The 15,823-nt window shown below is 39.4% G+C and overlaps 1 protein-coding gene across 2 annotated transcripts in view; it reads right to left on the bottom strand.

The window, feature by feature from the left end:
- Window positions 1-13,352, bottom strand: part of Ednrb (endothelin receptor type B) — a 31,861-nt gene extending 18,509 nt beyond the window's left edge. The window contains exons 1-2 of one of the 2 annotated variants that reach the window (XM_029554081.1): window positions 13,103-13,352; window positions 11,939-12,474 (exon numbers count right to left, since the gene is read on the bottom strand). In XM_029554081.1, the coding sequence (XP_029409941.1) occupies window positions 11,939-12,424 (486 nt within the window). In that variant the 5' untranslated portion in view covers window positions 12,425-12,474; window positions 13,103-13,352. Of the gene's footprint in view, window positions 1-11,938; window positions 12,661-13,102 lie in introns of those variants that run through there. The other variant, XM_008849121.2, reaches the window with a different exon arrangement.
- Window positions 13,353-15,823: the final 2,471 nt, after the last annotated feature.

Here is a 15,823-nt window from a genome sequence, read left to right as displayed (position 1 = left end):
ATTTGTCCAGAGCCTATTGATATTGTAAAAGTCATTCCCACATAAATAAATGAAGAAACTAAAACTAACATCTACATGTTGCCTAGAATGCCCCAGGTGCATATCGCATTACTCTATTATTTTATTTCCAAAGCAATTCTGAAATACTTTTACTGCTGTCCCCACTTCACAGAGGAGAAAGCTGAGACACTTAGACATTTATTAACTTTCTCTGTTGGTTTTAAGTATGTGGGCATACTTTTCCATACTTCTTCCTTATAAAGAAGCTTCATTTCCCTTCTCTTGATTGTGGTTGGACTTAGTGAATTATTTTTAATGAAAAAAATGTGGCTAAAATGATGATGTTTGTTTGTTGATAAAAGGCATGTAGCTTCCTCATTGCTGTCTGGGGTCACTTTGTCTTGAGACCAACTGCTATGTCACAAGTACATCCAAACATTTCTTTGGAGAGGCCACCATGGCAAAGAGCTGAGGCCTCCTAGAAACAAGAACCAAGGTCTTGCTAGGTGTGTGAAAGGGAATGCTTCAGCTTCGGGGAAGGATTCCAGGAAGGGCAGAGCCAGCCAATCCTTTCAGTGCACCCTAATGAAAGACCCTGCTCACAGACAGAGTGAGACTACAATTTTTCACTGCCTATGCCATGGTATTGTAAGAGACTCTGTTCTTCATTAGATAACCAATATCTCTGTATTTGGATGCTTACTAGTAACAGAGTGTTCTTCATTAGATAACCAATATCTCTGTATTTGGATGCTTACTGAAGTAACAGAGCCACATTTGAACCCAGCTGGCATGTCTCCAGAGTCTGTGTTTGTAACCAACCACTATGGCACCTGCCAAATAGTGTTTCCAAAGCTTGTCTTACAGAAAAGCATGCTAAGGATTGAATAAAAGAGTTTTATAAGGCCATAGCTATGTGTTAAATAAGAGTGAAATATCTACCTTCAGCATAAGCCTTTTTTCAAATCACTTAGTGTGATGGTTAACTTTGAATGTCTACTTGACTGGCATCAATGGCTACCAATTAAACATTATTTTTGAGTGAAATGCTATTTATGGTATTAGAAATTGAACTCAGAGCCTAAAGTATTCTAGGCAAGCATTCTACCACTGAGCTATGTTCCTAGCCCCCCACCAATTAGCATTTTATCTATAGACCTAGTAGATTACTTTCTGCAATGTGGGTGGGCATCATCCAAATTATTGAGAGTCTGAATGAACAAAAGAGAAAAAAGGAAGAATTCATGCCCTTTGGTGTCTAGCTGGTTTACTTGAGCCTTCTCCTGTCATCTTTTGGTGGCTCTTGAACTGGGATTTATACCATTGACTCCCTTGGTTCTCAGACTGAGATATACTAATGGCATTCCAATTTGTAGATGGCAGATAGTGGAATGTCTCAGCCTCATAATATATCCAGTCAATTCTCTACAATTTTTTATGCCATCTATATATCTCTCTATCATCTATCTATCTATCTATCTATCTATCTATCTATCTATCTATCTATCTATCTATCTATCATCTATCTATCATCTCTCTATCTATCATCTATCTATCATCTATGTATCTATTTATCTATCATCTATCTACATATCTATCCATCATCTGTCTATCAATCAACTATCTATGTATTTATCAATTATCTATCGTCATCTTTCTAGCCACTCACTTGTTTATTCTACTGGCTGTATCTGTGGCGAAACTTATATCCATAGCTATTTTATTCATATAACATTCACAAATTTGGGTATTTTTCAAAATTTTATTCTGTCTCAAATTACTTCCAAATATCTTAATATTGCATGTAGGTACAGTCAGAAGAAGAATCAAGATTTGTGAGTGTTCAGGCCATCAGAGGGGAAGCATGCTGACCAATGAACATGAGCCTTGTCCTGAATCTAGGCTCTGTTTTGAGGTTGCTATTGTTTTTGGCTCAGTCCAGAAATTGGATTACTGCTCTTCATACCACTGGGAGGCCTGCAGCTCAACCTCTGACCCAAATTATCACAGAAGACAGGGAAATGTAAACTGAAAATTGTTACAATGCTGTTCGAGTTCAACAGAGATAGTAAGGAACTTAATCATAACTGAGAGATTACAACTTTCCAATCTACAAATTTGATGGGAAAGGAGAAAAGAGCATTAGCTTTGATCGGCCTTCAGTTTCTCATGCTTTCAATTCCAAACTGGCAGCTGCTGGTTCTGAGAGGCCAGAGAGGGAACTCACTGTTGCTTCTATTATTGTGTAGCAGGAAGGAGCACTGTGCTTGGCCTCTAAGCGTGCTTACTCTACAAAGCTCAAAATGGACTCTTCTGATGACTTCTTTGAATCATCTTCAATATTCACATCTTACCCTTGTTATCTAATTAAAGGGGTAAATGCTGCTCTGTGGCAAAAGCCATGCCCAGGACTGATACTTAGGTTTGTCACCCATAGGGTCTCTAGCAGGACAGGCTTTATGCAAGTTAGTATTTAGGGATTGTTGAAGCTGCAGAGACATTGACTTCCTATTTAATGCTAAAATGTCCTAGGTATGGAAGATCTGTGCAGTTTTGTAAGAAACTACTCTCAACCAAGATATCGTCTTTAAAAACTGGTGAGAGAATATTTTTAGAGATTTTAATGGCACTTGGAAATTCACTCTCTTGCCAGTCATTGGAAATGGATTCACTTTAATGCAAGAGGAAACAACTTTACATATTTACTTAGAGGAGATATGAATAACATATTTCTTATTCCCTGTTTTGTTTTTAGCTTTGGACTCTACCCATTTAACTGGATAACTTAAAGGCAAGATCTAATATTGAAGATGAATCAAACATGTAATAAAAAATCAGTATTGGGATGAGAATATTATTCAGTGGTGGAATGAATGCTCAGCACATGGGATTCCCTGGGTTTAATTCCCATTACAAAAGGAAAAGTAAGTCTTTTACAAAAAGATTGTTAGACTTCAATATTGACATTATGTCCTTTCTACGGGAATTAAACTTATAGGTCCTTTCAAAAATTAGCTTTGAATATATATTATCTAGTTGTTACCAAGGTGAGCCAGTGTGCAAATACTCCTGTAACTGGTTTTCACATTATTTTGTCCCACCTCACTTAAGAGCTTTTGTTGGTGATGGGTTCTATAGATACCTAACAAAATGGCATCTTGTGTTTGACCTGGCGCAGTCCCCTTGTTCTGCTTTAATAGCACATTTCTTTTGAGTGACAAAAACAAACAAACAAAAAACCCAATAAATTGAAAAAAGATATAATTAGACTGACTATAAGGCTTTTTAGAATGGACACTTAGAATGAACATTTTTATGTTTCATAACTTATAAACTTTCATAAGTTTGTGTTGGATAAAAGAAAAAAGGCAAAAAGACCCCCCCAAAAAAAGAAAAGAAAAAGGCACGATCCAAATAAGTTATTTTAATATGATATCATAAACTACTTTCATATTACAAATTTCTAAATTGTTCTAAAAGGATAAGTAGCAAGAATAGGGAAAAAATTATTTCTTTAAGGAATAAAATTAAAACAACTCCCCAACTGGGAGATTTTCATTTGTCACTTTTAAAAATTAAAAATTACAGTCTTGAGAAATTAAATGGGGGGGGGCCTGCTCATACCCAGCTCAAACCAAGAGGAATCCTGTAAAGTCAGGAAATGCCAAAGTTAATCGTCTTGCACTAGGAAATGCTCACTCGCCTCATTAACCATACATATCATTTTCTTTTTATATTTTAAAAGTTAAGAACATGCACTGAACTTTAAGTGATAATTGGTTTAGACTGTTTTACAACAACTACAATGTTTAGAACAGTACCTGGCACACAGTGGTCACTCATCAGATGCTTGTTGAATAAAGCTATGTGAATGAATGAATATATTTGATCAAAAAGGCAGAAATTAATGCTAAAATCTGTCATAAGGTTTCAGTCTCATATTCTGAAAATGTTCCTTAAAGAACTGGGAGGACTATGCAGTTGCCTTTTCTATCCTTCTAGTCCAAGTTTGTCAGGTTTTCTTCACACAGAGCCAGGACCTCTGGGATGAAGGCTTGGTGGTCAGCTGTGCTCTTGTGGGAGTTCTGACTGGACTTTTCAAGCTGGCTGGAAAAGGTGAAAGACAATTCCTCTCCGACTATTGTCCTCCTGCTACTCAGGCTTGTCAAGGAAATGACTGATAGAAAACAGATCCAGCTGTTTCTCACTCTGTAGTGGGGCCCTGTGAGGAGTTTTGACTCCTTGAGGGACTGTGGATTATGCTATACACAGGTGTAAGAGATGATCATTTGGGAGAGTGGGTAGAGCAAAGTATAATACGAGAGCAACCAGTCTCTTCCATCTCATTATCAGTTGTGAATATGTCTTGTCTTTCAGATGACTAGTTTCTAGAAGCACTTTTGCTGCATAACATCAAAGAGAAATAATGGAGTGTTTACAATTTGGATTTAGGAAAGGAGGTTTTTTTTTTTTTTTTTTTTTTTTTTTTTTCTTAAATCTCACTTTCCTATAACATAATTTTTTCCGGGCTTCAACTATTGTTTTAATATGATAGAACAGTCTTATTTAGAGACTTCCATGTCTGAATTGCTTTTATTCATATATAGAGACAACTCAAGCTAAGTTTCTGGGTAAGTGCATAGTATTTATTTTAAACATTGTAACTATACTCCTGCCCTCAGAGACAAACATAAATTACAAGTTCTCAGCATCCATCAAAATGCACTTTATCACTTATACATTGGGTATGTGGGTTAGAAATATGTAGTCAGAAATAATGCCAACTTATCCCCTAAAGACATCACTTAAGTAGACCACAATTGTGGTCCTCTGGAGTTGTTCAAAGCAGCAGCCTGGGGATTTGTTTCATGAATGCTGGAAAAGTTGTGTTCCCTGCCCTGAAAGATTCCTATGACTGACTGAAGTAGAACACTGGCTTTATGATGAATTAAAGCACTTGTAACAACATCTCTAAGAAAGGCAGAGATTTAAAAATATTAAAAATATTTCTTATGAGAAATTGAGTTTTACCTTAAATATATTGCACTATTAGTATCAAAATGAAATTTATTTCTAAGTCTGTAACAGACCTGTAAGGAAATGGATTGCTGGGTTGGGACTATGACTTAGTAAGTAGTATACTGTTTACTTAGTATATGGAGGGCCTCTAACACTATAAAAAGTGAATTATTATTATACTATTATCTAGACATAAAAACATATCCACAGTTTGTGCTTAAAAGATTTATTAACATATTACTAATTTTGAACCGATCCAACTAAGAGAGCTAACAAAGCCATTAGATGCATTTATCTGAGCTGAATCTCCTAAGCAGATCCCCATGACACCTGAAGAGACTGGGGAACGGCGGCGGGGAAAGTTATAGCCTCAGGGCTCAGACTAAAACTCAAAATGAATTAACTCAATAAACTTAGTAAGTCACTTCATGCTATAGGCAAGTCGAATACTATTTGTGTGGTATCCTATGGGACTCCAATAGCCTACTGTCAGACGTCCAAATTCTATGGACTCTAAAAAGTCCTTTAAACCACAGAGTGAGGGGGAAGAGGCTGTGTACAGTGTAGGCATCCTTTATTTCAGGAGGCAGAGGGGACATTGTAGGAGGCAGAGGCCTCAGGGAGGGGGATTACTTAGGAACTGCTTCAATTTGGGCTAATAAAATTTTGACTCAGGAATGATCTTTATCAGCCTTCATCTCTCTTCCTACTTACCACTCACCTCCCCACATTCTACTACCATGTCTTCGTCATTTTCTTGTTCTTTTGTATTTTCACTAGAGAGTCTGTAGAGAAAAATATAACTCTACTATAGAAGTACAGAAAATAAGTCTAAAATTAGCTATGTTTTGGCCAAGGTATACCTTGGTGAGCTGTCTCCCAAACTTAACCAACTTCTTCATGACTTTGAAAGTTCTGAAAGAGATTGTTTCACACCATAAATTAAATCTAAAATCTTATTTCAGCTCAGTCTTTCTCTGTCAACACACTTTAAAGCACTTAATCATTAGCATTTGACATGTTTCCCTAAAAATAATCAACTGTAGCATATTAGCCATACAAAGATAACCTTATATGGCTTCTTTTGTAAAATGAAGAACATGGCTTTCTGGCCATGAGACAATGAGACTTTGGTTGTGTTATCCTCCTGTACAACTATGGAAGTATCTTTAATCTTGAACAGCTTTATGTGAACAAAAGGAAAAAAATTTAAAAATAAGAAAAGCTAAGCCTTACAAGAAGAAATGTTGCTTGACATTTCTAGGGACTTCGATTTATGGAGTGGTCAAGTGTCAGCTCAGAGGCAAACATAAGCTTTCACTGTGCAGAGCCTAATGTTTGCTAACCATTTTGTCACAGGACTCTGGAGCCAACATGTGAAGCAGTGCACTGGAGACATGAAGTTTTAAGTTTCTAGGTTACTTGAATGTGCTATTGATCTGTTGTTTGGTTTAGCCAACACCCTTAAACAGAAGGGATCAAGCTTTCCCACTTCTTTTTTAGCTGAGTATTTGTAAAAATGTAAATGGGAAAGCCACCGATCTTATGTCTTATGCATGACATCACTTGTCTACGAGCATTCATCTGTTCTTGGCTGCTGCAAACACTCTGCTAAATGTGTTCAGGGTTTTTTTTTTTTTTTTTATGTCCGAAAGAGTTTATTTTGTCTTATGGTTCCAGAGGGTTACAAGTCCATTGTGGATGGGGATGTGGACAAGGCAGCAGGTGGACAGAGCATGAAACTGAGAGATCACATTTTCAATTCCAAACAAGAAGCAGAGAGAGTGGACTGGAAAGGAGACAAGGCTGCAAACCCTCAAAGCCCACCACCAGTGACATGCTTCCTCCAGCAAGGCTGCACCTCCAAAAGGTTCCAAGACTTCCCCAAACAGTGCCACCTGCTGGTAAACAGGTGTTTAAATACCTGAGCCTATGTAGGACATTTCTCATTCAAACCACCACACTCCACTCTGTGGTCCCCATAGGCTCATGACCATATCATAATGCAAAATGCATTTAGTCCAACTTTAAGGTCTCTGTAGTCTTTAACAGTCTCAACACTGTCCAAAAGTTCAAAGCTTCTTTTGAGACTTAAGGCAATCTCTTAACTGTGATCTTTTGTAAAATCGAAAAGCAAATTGTGTATTTCCAACACACAGTGGCACAGCATATACATTCCCATTTCAAAAGGGATGAGAGGGGGCATCGTGAGGAAATAATGAACCCATGAGTTAATTGACTCCAAGTCACTCACCGATAAAAGCCTTACCATCTATTGGCACTTTTTCAAAGATAACAATTTATATGTGCTTCTTAATTTAAATTACTATTTACTTTAAATAAATGCATCTCAAAGCTCACATCATTCCTTTTCTTTTTTGGCACAAAATCTTTCTGCCACTACAGTTTCTTTGAATGTCATTGAAGTATCACTAAAATATCTCATTTACTTGACTGGTAATGAGGACAGTGTCATTCAATTGGGAGAAATGACACACCCCTCCTAATGTTGATCTTTCTTGTGCTGTTGCTATGCCTGTACTTCAGGTTCCTGATGGAAAAACTGCAACTTCAAAAGTTAAATTTAATTATGTTCCCTCAACTTTTATTTTAATTTACAAAATTAATTAATTATACCCAGAATTGCCAAGTACCATAAGTGGTCTAGGTAAAATAGAAAAGTGGGTTTGCTAAGAAAGATAATTTGATGGTGTTGTACACAGAAAATGTCTAACTACCAGCCAAGGTCACCTCATTCAAAACCCATTCAGTGAAGGAATTGTGCATTTTAATGCTAGGTGTGTTCCAACTTAACTAGTTAAATGTTAAAGGTTGGAAATTTTGCCTCTCAGAACTATGTCTTCAAAGTTCTTTCTCTCTTATAGTGTGACCTAAGAAGTCTTAATAGCTGAACAATCTGAAAGCACTCCAGTGGGTCACCAAGCTAATGTTTAGCTTTTCACCACAACTGCACACATGATTACACTTGGCTCCTTATCACACCAGTTAAGGTAGACATTCAATCTGCCTTATCCCTTTACAAGCAGATTTTTTTAAAAAAATTCAAGTTGCTTACACATAAAGGAAGTTACATTTGAGAATTACATGGATTCAGTTTTCCTCGTAAGTACAACACAAAGAGAATTACTTTTAAAAAATAAAATACAGAACCAATTCAAAAGCTCAATAATTGCTCAAGAATTTTAAGGTTTCCCCCAGCCAACCACCAAACCTTTTAAAATATCACTGCTAAAACAAACCAATCCAATCAATGAACCAGCCAACCAACAGCATAAAAGCACCATAGCATCCAGAAATACTTTCTTAAGATTTGCTTTCTATGTAGCTTTCACATCTGGGCTACCATAGCTCAGCAGCTGGACCACAAGTTCTTATCTGCAACAAAATAGATGACTTCATCGATATTGGTATATGTGTAAGATGCAGAAGAAGCAGCTTGGGAGTAAGGAGTCAGTCTAACGTTGGGTATTCAAACATCAGCTTTTGGTCCAAGTGTATATGCATATTATGTAATATTGGGCATGACGACTCACAGACAAATTAGAGATATTAAAGTGTGTATATCTCTCTGAAGATATTATTTAAGGTAACAACCAGAACCAAGAGTACAGCAATAACTTTGGAGCATACCGTGTCAAATCTACAAAATCAAAAGTGCACATACTCTTTGAGTTAAGAATTCTAGTTTTAGGAATTTACTCTTAAGATGTAGTCATTGCACATGTGTGGTGTGCATACTGGTATGTACAAATATGGTGTTTGTAGTGTTGTTTGTAATGACAAAAGCTGAAAAACAGAGACTACTCCAACATCAATTTCCATTTTTAGTCAAATACACAAACATATACCTTCTAATATTATATTGTTCACTTGCTATGTGCTAGGCTCATGGTCAAATGTTATTTATGTATCTACTTATATAGTTAAAATTCATATGATATTTAATATGTTTCCATGTGTCATTTTAAATATGACTGGATTTTCCCCTGCTTTGTGTTGTGCAGTGTAAGCACAGTCATATGCACCCTGGTGTGAAGGGTTAAAAAGGCTTATTGTTTCCCACATATTTATTTGAAGTACTTTAATAACTTCAGTTTGCTCAGTGTTCCGAGATTCCTCTCTGGCCTTCAGCACAGGTCCTCTTGATACAGGAGACTACAGAGTAGAATGACTCTACCTGAGAGTTTCTGGGGACCCAGCTCCTGGTGAGAATCATGGCAGGGCAGGTAAGCAGATTTCCCTAGATTGTGAAGCCCTGACCCTGTTTAGAGCTACATGAAGGAGTGTAGCTTCCAGCAAGAGTTATGACATTCTGTGGTTTGTTAACATTATTGAACTCTATATATTTATTGAACTGCAGATAAGTATAATGGATTTAAACAGATACTTCTGAGCTGCTAGGGCAAATCAGTAGAAGAGTTGGGTGACTGTGAATCCCCAGAAAGTCTGTATATTTGATTCTCAAAGAGAATTGTAACAACACACCAGAAAATTGCTTGTAATTCAAGTCTCAGATTTTAGAATACAGCATTAATAATTCACAAAAAATATTCTTTAAGAACTATAAAACCTGATGCTCTGAAACTCTAAATACGTATTTTAAAAAAACTTACTATGCTGCCACAATTATTTAGGGGAATAAATGACTTTTAACTTGTTCCAGATTAGGTGTTTTGGTGAATAGTCTTTAGAATAGCATCCACTAATATTATATATTACAGACTATGAGGAAACGATCCTTCAACATTTCAAATGAATCCTGAAAATATTTACCAGGTGCCTAACTTAATGGAATGTGTCCCACAATTTCATCGATACACTCAGCCGAGGTCCTAACAAAACCCAGGCTAGAGAGGGCCATGCAGTATCTGAGCATGCTTAGGTGATAGGGATGGCCACAGATTCTAGGGCCAAGTGGCCTGGGTTCAAGCCCAGGGTAATCAATTTCTGGTGGTGTAGTATGGGGCAAGTCACTTCACCTCTTCAATATGTAGTTTCCCTAGATTTAAATCAGGGATGGTAACAATACTTCCTATGTAAGGTCATCCCAGTAATTGAATGACATAAATTAAGTTCCTAGAGCCTAATAAATCGTGGCCATTGTGTATTGTGCCCCAAGCTAAACCAAAGGCAATAACATAGGATTTGAAGGATTTCAAGTTAGCACCCATAGCTGTGGGACCTAGTTTGATAACTTGGGTTTGTTTCTGAGCAATACAGATGACTAAGTGGTCAGATTTATTTAAACTCATCAGTTTATTTCAGAAATAAAAACACAGCTTTAGTTGACTGGATAGCTTCAGAGGAAAGGATTTAACTTCCTAGGGAAATAATAGAGGAACTTGAAAGGAAACCTGCATACTCAGTCAGATCAAAAATAGTCATTTGACCAGACAGAAAGTACAGTGGTCTTGGAAGAGTCAGTTTACATCTGATCTGGAGGCAGCACAAGCAAGAAAATGGTCTCAACCCCACCTTCCATACAGTCCTTCAGCCTTTAGCTGATTTAGGGAGGGCTCTAACTCGGTAAATGTGTAGGATCACCCAAGATCTCCTAAAAAGAACTTGTACCAACTTCCATGCATAGCTTGTAGATTATAATCTCCCTTTGGAAAGGGATCTTGATTCATTTATTTTTAAATTTCTCATGCTTCCACTGGATAGCGTCTCACTTCAGTTTTGAAGAGTTGAATTGAAATGTTCTCCCAGATGCTGTGGGAAGACCTAAGCTGTGATCCCCTAAGAAATAAGTGAATCATTTCTGGTCCTACCAGAGTTGTGACTATACTTAAGACATTCATTTTCAGTTCATATGTCTCTAAGCAAACCCTCAGAGTTCTTCAAAAGTGATTGCTGCCCCAGATTTTAGGATTTCTTCTTTGTATGTTGCTTTCCTACAGGGTCTGGATCTTAATCTATGTCCCATCTCTAAGCCTCAGAAATGTCTGGAATTCCCTTAAAACGTGGCTACTGAAATTAGGATTTCCAGAGATCCATGAAGGGAAACTCGAGGACTGCCTGATGGTGACCACTCCTGCCACCTAGGTTTCAATATCCTACATGACCTTCCCCAACCTTACAGGCCATTTCTCCTTATACTGAGGCCAAGGCTGGCCTTTGAACCTGATCTTTAACTCTAACTCCTGGTGGGTCCCTGAACATCCTATTAGTCATGTGTAAAAGGGTGGAAATATCTACTGTGGAATGCTGAACTGGATAAAGGAAGTGACAGTCTAACTCAGCACTTGGACCACTGCAGTTATTCTCTGAAGAGTAGCTGAGGCCACTTGCAGCAAAAACCTGCATTTTACCCACTAACTAGCCTGGGCCTCTTTCTTCCAAGTCATTTGTCTTCTAAAAATATATGAGCGCTTGTTTTTTCCCTATTCTCAAAACAGAGCTTCCCAAAGGTACCTTGACTGTAACTCATCTGCTCATCTTAAGATGCAGACTCTAATAGTAAGTTTGGGACATATTTGCATTCCTAATACACTCCCAGATGTTGTCCATGCTACCAGTCCATGGATCACCCTTTTAAGAGGATGTGCCCTGAAACCTAGACTTCAGGACACATGGTTCTCAAACTTTACAGTTACACAGAGTTAAAAACAAAACAAAACAAAACAAAAAAACAATTACTATGATCCACCCCAAAGCCTCTGATTCAGTATGTTTGGGTCGGGCCCTGCAAATCTTCCTTTCTAACAAATTCTCAATGGTGGTAATGCTGGTCAGAGCCTTACACTTAGCAGAGGGCTACGGAAATTCATCAGGAAATTTGGCTCAATGATTACTATTAGGAGGGGAGGAATCTCCTTGAGGAAGTGCCCTCTACACTTAAAAGGCTCTTCAGCCTCCCAGCTGTGCCCCTCCTACAGCCCGCCCGAGGCTCATTTACCTTGTAGACATTGATAGGAATGTCGATAATGATGTGCAGCAGATCTCCAAGCGCCAGACTGGCGATCAAGATATTGGGACCATTTCGCATGCACTTGTTCTTGTAAATGATTCTCAGCAATGTGGAGTTTCCGATGATGCCCAGCACAAACACGAGACAGGACACAACCGTGTTGATGTATTTGAAAGTCTTCTTGATCTCAATGTTTCCTTGGCACGGAGGAGAGGACAAGGATCTTGGCGGGGCTCCAGTCACCTTGCCTCCTTTGGGCACCTCCGCAGGTGCAGGCAAACGCGGCAGACTGGAGTTGGAATCACTTGGCCAGGAGGTCTTCGTGAGTGGCGTCGTTACCTCGCTGGTCCCCAGGGGCGACTGTGTAGCTTGGGCCGGTGGGACTCCTCTTTCCTCTCCCCAGACCCCCAGCGAGCCACAGGCAAGAACCAGCGCCACCCAGGCGCATCCGCTCAGGCTGGCCGGCAGCTGCATGTTAAAGCTTGCTCCTGTGGGCGTCCGGTGACCGCTCCGCTGTTTTCAGTCTGGAGACCAACAGGGGAATGAAGACAGGATACTTTTGTCAGCTACCCCAGCCACGCCTCTGCAAAGGCTAGCACGGACTGCGTCGCCGCTACCCGCGCGCGGTAGTAACTTAAGTTCGCGCGCCAATGGGGAACTTCGACCAGCGTCACCCGCCCACCCGCGATCAGTCTCTTTCCTGACCCTACTCTCAGTAGTTTTCTTCCCAGACTTCTGGCTCAGGGGTAGGTCACTCACAGAGGGGCGGAGCATTCTGGCAGGGGTGTTTCAGAGAGGGTGGGTGTCCCAAGGAAAGAACACTTCTGTGTGCGGGAGGGGAAAGAGCAAGCGGATTTCAGCTAAGCTTAGGACCCCAGACTGAACGCACGCAGCGGTCAAGGGCATGCATCAATCAACTCAGCAGGAGCCCAGAGAATATTAACGGCGACTGACTTCTGTCCTTTCCAAGCGGCTTCCAACACTCAGGAGCGTTACAACCAAATCTCATTTCAAATTGCTGCTGTGTTTAAGTTTTACTTATTTAAAATTCCAAGCTACTAAGTCAAGCAAAAAGCCCCATGGTAAAGTACAGTCACTGATTTTAATTCAACACCCAGTCAGAAAGGTTTGTTATCTCAGGGATCCACTCACCAGAGCCACCAGCCGGCGGGGGGTCGGGGTAACCTCCTTCCCCGGACCCAGAGATGCCCAGGGGCGCGCGGCTTCCAGCCAGATCCCAGCAGCTTCTGGAGTGAGCGCTCCTACTTCAGATGCCGGAGACAGAGGCTCTGACGAAATGCAGAGGGAATGCCAGGCAGTGGAGCCTCCTCAGTTCGCTCTGGGTTTCTGCTGTTCCCGCACAAGTACTTTTATTCATTCCTCCGTTCCAGAGCATCAATCACCACCAGACTCTTCCGGCGCTTTCTGACCCACCGTGCCACAATCTTTCCCCTTGGACGATGCCTGGACATCCAAGCTGCCCGCCGGAGGGGGCAGTGCTAGGCTAGGGATGTGCCCCTAGAGACTGTTTATTTATCATTGAAAGAAGAACCTAACGCATCCCTTGACACTCTGGGAGCTGCTGACTAAACAAACTTCTGAATTAACCTGGTCCTTTAAATACCTGACTTCTTTCACATAAATGTTCAATGGTGATACTTGATACATAGTTGGTTTTATTTTTGCTTTTCCCTGAAGTTTCAAGTCAACAAAGAAGAGCAGGATGCTTTTTTCTAAGGCTCACGAACTGCTCCGGGAAATGACTATGAGTTTCCCCTTCTTTTTGTGTGGTGCAGCTCTTCTCCCTTTTCCTGTGTGTCCTGAAATGCCACCATCAGGTCACTACAGGATCTCACTACTGTCCCTAAGAGGACCTGCTGCAGGAGCTATGAAAACAATCGGAAAGCAGGCCAACAAACACAACCCGAAGCTTGTTTTACCAGGCAGTGCAATGAACCATGTTCTGCCCATCCATTCTTGAGTTTTTTATTTTATTTTTTTAAAACCAAATAGAAGGAAACGCTTCTGTCACTTTTGTGCAAATCTTATATAAAACTCAGAAATTCAGGCTGTGAGGCACATAGTCTATTCCTTTGCTTCCAGTGAAATACAATTGGTCTGGAAGTTTAAAATGCAGAAGAAACCAATCATCCTATACAGCAAATTCTCCCAGTGACCAGGGTACAGGGTGTTCCTTTATTTATTTTTATACTGAAATTTTGGATTTGGGCACCCGTCAAATGTTTTCCGAGAAAATGGAAACAGAAAATGAGTTATTAAAGGTGAACATTAAGTGTGAAATATAGTTAAGCACAGGTATAAGGAATGAGAAACATGGCCTGGGGTTAGTGCTATAACTGGAGTCACAGACGTTTATTAGCCACCATGTGGGTGGTGGGAATCAAACCCAGGTCCTCTGCAAGAGCAGCCAGTGCTCTTAACTGCTGAGCCATCTCTCCAGCTCCAACATGAAATCTCTTATATTTATGAGCAAAATACAGTATCAAAGTTTAAGAATTCTCTTCTGAAAACTTTTGGAGTTGAACTAACTCTGTATTTATGAAGGATTTATTCTGGGTGCATATATATAAGTGGATTCTTTTTTTAATCATGAAGATACTTTTACAAAGTGTTCTAGGGAACCTGTCAAGATTTCACATAGGCTAAAATCACCTCCCAGAGTCAGAAAGGTAGTAAGGGGCAATGTCCCAGTATCTCCTTTAAACACTGTAACTAGAGGTTGAAGACAAGTTCGAATGTACTTCAGAATTTGAGCTTCAAAGAGGTTTGCCATGAGGAGCTTGCCCAGGGCAAACATTTTCTCCTCATAAGAGAATAAAAGAAAAACTTAGCCACAGAAAGGCTAGTGCTTTCATATAATCCTCTTGATATGGATATACCCTTTGAAACTTATTTTGAATTCTCTAAATCATGAGTGCTGAGGGACAAGGTGTGTGAAAAGAGCAGATAGTATTGGCTCAGTTGCTTTCTCACACATTCCCTGAGGACCAGAGCCAGTGATCAAATAGCAGTTGAAATAGAGTATGAAAAATTCTTAAAGTGACTGCATGAACCGGTAGCAAACCCCATGAACATTTCTATTTCTTGGATTATTTTCTTCTTCTATTGTGTTTCTGTAACTATGCAGGCTTAATGGATTTAAGAATTATTTTTTAAAGATTAAGGTATAATTTGTAACTTATATGTAGCCAAATTGAGAGGTACACAACTTAAAGAATTTTTTTTTTAATTAGAAGAAGCATTTTATTACAACAGCATTAACCTATTCAATAACATTTTTCTGAGCTAGGGTACATCTCTTTCAAAATTGGCTGTACATTTTTAGGTTTACAGATGAATTATTACGCTTGTACAATCTTTTACTCATTATAAACTCTATAAGACATAAAATTAAATGAGGTTTTTAAGGTTTAAAAAAGTTCTCCACTTCGTTGTTAAAATACACAGTTTCATACAGAAAAATTCATTTTAAGGCAATTGACATTGCGACTTTTCACATAGCATTTCTAATCTCTATATATATGACTATTACTGGTCACAGCCGCTTACTTTCTGAGTAACTTGGCATCTGAGTATGAATATAAACTCGTCAGATAGACAGTCTTCCTCTCCCACTAGAGCCTCCATACTCTGTCATCCCTGCCACTGTCCACTGTGTTGTCAGGACCCCCACCTAGTCCCCCCTATCTGCGCTTCTGGTAAATCTAGTCAGCCAGAGGTCCCTGTTCCAGGAGGATCAGCTGTTCCTCATCTACGGCAATCCATTGTCAGTATTCCTTTGGATAGAATTGGGGTCTGCTGTTCATTTTTCCAGTAGTGTGTTGGGTTACTATCTGGAAGAGCCTTTATCTA

Source organism: Nannospalax galili, unplaced genomic scaffold (assembly GCF_000622305.1).
Source record: "Nannospalax galili isolate Female #2095 unplaced genomic scaffold, S.galili_v1.0 scaffold140, whole genome shotgun sequence".
Taxonomy (NCBI): domain Eukaryota; kingdom Metazoa; phylum Chordata; class Mammalia; order Rodentia; family Spalacidae; genus Nannospalax; species Nannospalax galili.
Note: the sequence above shows the minus strand (reverse complement) of the source record. Positions and strands in the feature narration are given on the sequence as shown.